Raw genomic sequence first — 7224 nt, 5'->3', positions numbered from 1 at the left:
TACAACTTAGGTTTCCGCCCCTCTTCTTTGGTCTTCCTGCTCTAGTGCTGCGTTGGCTTTCTGCAGCGACGCTATTGCGTTCTTTTTTCTTTTTTTTTTAAGCCTAGGCCAAACAACATTGTTTGGATGGGGAAAAAGGAAAATTTAAATGAAAAAGGTAAATGACGTTGTTTTATTTCAAAGAGAATAAATTAAAAAACTAAATAGCAGGGGAAGACTCGTCCCCCAGTATACTCACACCTAGACGAATTGAATCCGTCCCCTTGATTAAGGAGATAGCGAATGGGAAATGGGCTGCCATGGGAGGACCAACTTCTGCAGATTTTGTAGATGTGACTCTCATTTTGTAGTTTAACAGTTAAAATCCCTTTTTATTGTAGAATTTCTAACAAAATAATTTAAAATGAGATGATCAGGAAAGATAAAGTATCTAGGTAAGAAGTGAGGCTATGAATGGTAGTTTAAGAGGAAATTGTCAGAATAGTCTCTCAACTTTAACCCAATTGGACCAATTGGAGTAATGATTTATCAACTAAAAATCCATGACCATTGGTCCCTTAACTCCTTAAAACGTGCAGCTGTTGTCCTTTTCATCAACTTTGTTAGAACTTCCATCAAAATGAGTCGCATATAATGCATGCACATGAGGCTGAATTGAGGGGCAAATATGAAAAACTAAAATGTTAATTAAGAAGCAAGGAATACAAGTGTCAAGTGAGTCGTTAGGACTCTCTAGCCTTTTGTTTTAAATCTAAATTATGTTTTGCTTGCACTCATACGTTTGTGGTGACGAGTACTATAAGATTATAGTAAGAAAGGAGAACAAATATAAAGTGAGCTCAAATGTCTACGTAGGATTCCACTTAGTCCAATAGAGGCATTTCACACTCGAAAAGTCAAAGTGTAAAACTCCAAGACTCACAAACTTACGCCCCTCCACCCAACGAGTCTTGACTTTGCCACTGAGTACAAGAACACACATGCATCTTTCTTGTTCATTATTCTGATGTTAATTAACTTCTTAATTAGCTGTGTAGTTTCTGCCAAAAGATATTAGGTTACAACAAAAATCTAACAAATGTAATATTCTAACGAAGAAATTTGTGCTCGCAGTAAAATGCTTATATGATTAACCGGTTTAGCTTTATTAATTGTATGAATTTTAAATAACTTGTTCAGTGAAATGGAGATATTACTTCAAGATACGTACAGTATTATATATTATCCAATTACATTAGGTTTTATAGAAAATTATTTAAGATTCTTCTCATGAAAAAGGACAAGTTTTCTCATATGCTAGTAGGTTGCTTGGATTTGTCACGTAACCAAAGCAGAAACTATATAACAGAAACACTGTCTCACTGAGATAACGTGCAAGGAAAAGAAAAGAAAACAAAAAAATTGAAATAGAAATTCTCCCACTGACCAACACACAATTGAAAAAGATAAACAAAAAAATGGAGCACATCGAGGTGGTGGATTTAACCACATGGGTGGTTTTGATATGGGTTGCAACTGCAATATTATTATTGGTACGCCAACTCCGACGGTGGCGTTCAGAGGATGTTGCCGGACAGCTTCCACCTGGGCCGAGACGGTGGCCTGTGGTGGGCAACATATTTCAACTGGGTCTGGGTCCACCCCACGAGTCATTAGCTGTGTTGGCTCGCAACCACGGCCCTATTATGACACTCTGGCTAGGATCCATGAGCACCGTGGTGATCTCGTCCAGCCAAGTGGCCCGTGAAATGTTCAAGAACCACGATGTGGCCCTAGCCGGTCGAAAAATTTACGAGGCAATGAAGGGCGACTATGGCAACGAGGGCTCACTGATCACGGCCCAGTATGGCCCGCACTGGCGCATGTTGAGGCGCTTGTGCACAACAGAGTTTTTCGTGACAAGTCGTCTCGATGCCATGCGCGGTGTTCGTGGAAAGTGTATCGATGGAATGCTCCAATTCATAATGGACGCCTCTAGTAGGACGTCGTCAGAAATTAGTGCCAGTACTGATGGCATTGATCTGGGCAGGTTCATTTTCTTGATGGCCTTTAATCTGATCGGGAACCTCATCTTTTCCAAAGATCTATTGGACCCAAAGTCGGAGAGAGGGGCTATGTTTTTTTACCATGCAGGTAAAGTTATGGAGTTGGCTGGGAAACCTAATATGGCAGATTTCTTTCCAATTTTGCGGTGGCTCGACCCGCAAGGCATTAGGAGAAACACCCAATTCCACGTGGAAAAGGCCTTTGAAATTGCAGGTGAGTTTATCAAAGAAAGAATGGAGAGCACGGAGAATGGTGGATGTGATGGCATAGAGAAAGCAAAGGACTTTTTGGATGTGCTTTTGGAGTACCGTGGTGATGGAGTTGATGAGGCCTCTAGGTTCACTTCTCCAAGAACCATCAACGTCATTGTCTTTGTAAGACCCTTTCTATGTGTGTAATGCAATTTGGAAGAGGTGGATAACCGTAGCTTGCTACCAGTTATTCTTTTTTTTAATGAAAAAATAAAATAAGAGTACTATAAGAGTAACACTATGTGGTACTAACAGATGCATCAATGCTATAACATGCTGATTAATTTATTATTAATATTATATACTAAGGGTAAACATGTTGTTCATGCATGTTACGTGTATGAAATAAATTAGTTATGTATATTACGTGACAGTGTTTCAGCACTATAATATGTTCCTACATAGGTATGCGCTCATGTGCCTTAACAATAGTTGTTTTAATTAATGAGGGAGGATGATTCCAATTCAGAATCTCTTATTTTGAGGCTCAATTTCTGTGAAAATAATTTGATATTATTTCAGGAGATGTTCACTGCTGGAACTGACACAACTACAAGCACATTAGAGTGGGCAATGGCTGAGCTTCTAACCAGCCCCAAAGCCCTAAAGAAAGCTCAAGCCGAGCTAAGAAGCAACATATCTCCAGGCAACAAGCTCCAAGAGAAAGACATTGAAAATCTCCCATACCTCAAATCAGTCATCAAAGAAACCCTAAGACTCCACCCACCTCTCCCTTTCTTAGTCCCACACATGGCCATGGAGTCCTGCAAAATGCTAGGGCACCACATTCCGAAAGACACTCAAATTCTAGTCAATGCTTGGGCCATTGGACGTGACCCAAAGGCATGGGAAGACCCTTTGCTTTACAAGCCGGAGAGGTTCTTGAAGCCCGACATGGTTGATTATAAAGGACACAATTTTGAGTTCATACCGTTTGGTTCTGGTCGTCGGATATGCCCTGCAGTGCCACTAGTCTCTAGGGTACTCCCTTTGGCTCTAGGGTCGCTCTTACACTCGTTTGATTGGGTTTTGCCGAGCGGGCTTAAGCCAGAGAACATTGATATGACTGAAAGGATGGGAATAACACTGAGAAAATCTGTCCCTTTGAAGGTTATACCTATACCTTACAATGGGCATGTGGGATTCTAATGCACTTTTCATTTAGAAAGCCAAATAGGTCATTTGGAATAAGTTTGTTTGTTAAATATGTTAATTAATACATGAGCATTATAATTAATGCAATAAGTAGGTGTGTATCAAATGTAATGCGATGATGTCGATCTATTTGGTGGTGTGACAAAAATGTATGCAGTGCTTGTTACTTAGTCTGAATGGTCACAAATGATAAAGCGTTTGTGGATTTTCTTGCATAATCCAACACATCTCATCTCAGTCTTTGATTTTCCAACTCTGTACGCTCATTTCATATGTCCGCTGCCTAACAAGGGACCCAAAAACACCTATCGGTTTATTCTCTACCCCAAAACCAAAATGTCAAACACACAAATTTACACCGCACCTTATTGCTCCTGCATTAGCGATAACGACTGCCAAAGAGTCAGTCTTCCAAATTACTACGAAGGCTTTAATGAAAAAGGCTTTGACTAACTTTCATTTAACTAAAAACCATCATAAACTATTATTTAATAAAAAAGCTTAAGTTTTAACCATAAGAACAAATTATATATGTTGAACCCTACAAAAACTAAAAACAAGGGTTCCATAAAAAGTCCAACCCGCATAAAAATTGTTATTCCAAAGTTGCCGTAATGAAGCTAACCCAAGCCCGTTAGCCAGAATGACAATTACAAAATTCAATAAGGCCCTCCACCGCCATTAATGATAGAACACCAACCATTTTCTACAAGCAGCAAGTAGAAGAATCTACGCACAATGGCAGAAGAATCCGCAATCAAAATCTCAGAAAAATAACAAATTCTAGACGAACAAGAGGTACTAAACTCACATCCTTGTTAAATTCTCACTTCAAAAATACAATAATATGTATGTTTCATGTTTGTGATTCCATAAACCTTTCAATTCTTCTTTAGAAAACTCTAAAAAATGATTAATTTTGTTTTTACTACAGTTTGATAACTACTCAATTTTTTTCGAAACTAAAATTCTGTGTGTTTCCTACTTTTCTTAAGTTTCATGTATAACTTTGGGATAGTTCAAGCAATATTGTGTTTTATTTTTTGTTCAAATCCACAATTAGTGTTGGTTATATTGTTCTAGATCGATAAGTGTTTATAACTTGTTCATTTATGGACTAATGTTGACTTTTCGATTATAACTTGTTCGTTATAACTCCGAATTGAGTTCCGTTTGTGGCCACGTGTTTGTAAAAATGAGTACTATTAAAATAGTAAAATAAAATTGAAAAAGTGAAAGGAAAATTTGAAGTCCATGTGGAATGCCTACGTGGCATCTCGGCGGTATTTTGATAATTTCATTACTACTAAGAATAAAATACAATAAATCTCGGGATGGGATGTCACATTGTGACTCCCCTCACTCCTCATATTGGAGATGGATGCCTGAACGTAAGAAAGTGTACAAAAGATGGAAATAAGCTTGACAAAGCTGGTAAGAGTAGGAGTCAGTGTCGTTCCCATAAACAGTGCCAAATATTGATGCACAAAACCAGGTTGACTCTCGAACAATATCAAGTGTCAAGTTATGACCTTCGCAAGGTTGCTTTGGTCATCAAGTATGGGTAGTATGTAAAGAAATAGAAGTAGGGAAACAAACACATGATGTACCTAGTTCACCTTAAGTTGAACTATACGTTCACGAGGGTAGAGGAATTCCCATTGATATTGTAAAGTTTACATGATACAAAGGTTTAAGGGGGGTGTAGTCAAATTAGGATTTGATATGATTTTAATAGACTTTAAAATCTGGGTGTAGTCAATTATAATTCTGAAAGAGGATTTTAAAAGATTCTGAAATCATTGTGTAGTCAAGTTAGGATTTGAGAAGATTTTAAAGAATACATCCAAATCCAACGGTAGTCAATTAGGATTTTAAAAAGTCCACACATTCTAGGTGTAGTGAGAATATGAAAGATTTGCTAGGATTTTAATGGGTGAGGGATTTTGATGCATTTGAGGGAAGGTGTATAAGTAAAGTACCAAATGCTTTCAACAATCCAACCTTCACCCCTAGGATTTCTTTTCTAGACCAAAGAATCCTCTTTGTAGAAGATGAACAATCTTTTATCACCCCTCATCCCTAGCAACACACCCACTGACATTCTGTCATGTACAATTGTAAAATCTAATTGCATTTCTATCATATACAATTCCAATCCAACGTATTATTTGAATGGGACAACATCCAGAATATGAAGAGCAACAGCTCACAGAGAATGGATGGGACAAAACCCAAAATATAGACAATGTATTCTTTGACTTGCCTTTTGTGTGTGTGTGTGTGTGTGTGTGTTGTATTAGATTTTAAAATTCAATTGTGATGTTGCTTTTGGTTTATACAAAAGATTTGAATGGCTTCGATTCCTTATTTTAATTTTGTGAGTTGAAATTATTATTTTCAAGTTTAATTACGTGATTGATTGCAGGTGGTTATGAGTCAAATGATCTTTGTTTTGGTTAGTTGATTTTTTTTAATTGTAATTCAAATGAGAAGGGGAAAGACATATTTGATTGGTTTGTATTTCTATATCAATATATGTATGTTTATGTTATGTTTAATTTTTTTGTCAAATTGTGCGTTGATAAAGAAATTCATTTGATGTTGTAGAAGTCAACTAAAAAATCCTAAGAAATCCATACAAATCTACAATGGAAATCTATCTAAATCTGTCAAAATCCATATAGAATTGTAGAGTCTATTAAAATCCTTTGAAATCTGCCATTTAAAAAAAGTTTTTTTTTTGAAATTCTTCAAAATCCAAATTGACTAGACCCCCTAAGTATAATATCATGAGTGAGTTCCAATAATTGATTAAGTAGAATAATAGCATTAGAGATTAATAGTGGGATAATGATCTTCTTTTATAGCCGTGGAGAGTCCCATGTTTTCGTCCGCGGTCGATGGAGGACTCTAGGAGCTTTATTATAGTGACGACACGTGTCATGTTGTGACTATTGGTCTCTTGATTGAAGAGGAACTCATGTGTTTTAGTATATATAGGTACCTCACCATGAATTCTTTAGTAATTCTTCGAAAGTATAAAGTTGACAGGTGTTCGGTAGTTTCGAGGTTAGCGAAGTATAATACAAACAATATTGTTTTCTTATTCAAGTGATTTTCTAATTCTATCATAAAGGAGAGAGATTTTTCTAAGCGTAAGTTAATCAGGCAATACTTCACGTGTTATAATACAAGGAAAAGGAAAAATAAACAAAGACAAAAACTAGCAAACACAATGTGCACATTTTTTTTTTGTCGAATCACAGTGTGCACACTTGAGTTTAGTTAAGTTGGTTGGAAGAATGTGCTTTGCTCTTTGCATCAAAGTTTAAATTCTCCCAATAATTTTGATGAATATCGTTTAGAACACAATTGGATTGATTTATTTTTTTTCCTGTTTTATGTACAAGTGATTAAACTAGTCTAAACTAGGGTAATAAACCATTCTAATTTGGTTGCACATGAAGAGTAAATCTGTTTTAGCCAATGGAACTATGCGGCATGTCTCTTCTGTGTTGAATTAGGGCTTGTTTGGATGTGCTTTTAAAATGACTGAAAGTGCTTTTAGAGAAAATATTTTTAGGCTCCAAAAGCGCTTTGAGTGCTTTCTACAAGAAGCACGAGTTATGTGATTCTCCTAGGAAGCACTTTAAGTGATTTTCTAGGATTTACTAACATTTTTACTAAATATTGTTTTAAAGTGTTTTCAATCATTTTAAAAGCACATCCAAATGAGCTCTTAATTAGCAACTTTTGAATGAATAATGCA

The 7224-nt window shown here is 36.5% G+C and overlaps 1 protein-coding gene across 1 annotated transcript; it reads left to right on the top strand.

Moving 5' to 3' along the window:
- The first annotated feature begins 1356 nt into the window (after window positions 1-1356).
- On the top strand, window positions 1357-3660 carry LOC126599381 (cytochrome P450 76A1). Its single transcript, XM_050265752.1, has 2 exons — window positions 1357-2420; window positions 2820-3660. Exons 1-2 carry the CDS (start codon window positions 1458-1460, stop codon window positions 3444-3446), a joined length of 1590 nt encoding a protein of 529 aa, XP_050121709.1. The 5' UTR covers window positions 1357-1457; the 3' UTR covers window positions 3447-3660.
- Window positions 3661-7224: the final 3564 nt, after the last annotated feature.

Source organism: Malus sylvestris, chromosome 14 (genome assembly GCF_916048215.2).
Source record: "Malus sylvestris chromosome 14, drMalSylv7.2, whole genome shotgun sequence".
NCBI lineage: Eukaryota > Viridiplantae > Streptophyta > Magnoliopsida > Rosales > Rosaceae > Malus > Malus sylvestris.
Note: the sequence above shows the minus strand (reverse complement) of the source record. Positions and strands in the feature narration are given on the sequence as shown.

What these genes read in the sequence shown, in the direction of transcription:
- LOC126599381 (XM_050265752.1), top strand. Translation starts at nt 1,458, where the DNA reads ATGGAGCACATCGAGGTGGTGGATTTAACCACATGGGTGGTTTTGATA. An exon ending in CCATCAACGTCATTGTCTTT is followed by an intron (nt 2,421 to 2,819) that starts GTAAGACCCTTT and finishes ATATTATTTCAG; the next exon opens with GAGATGTTCACTGCTGGAAC.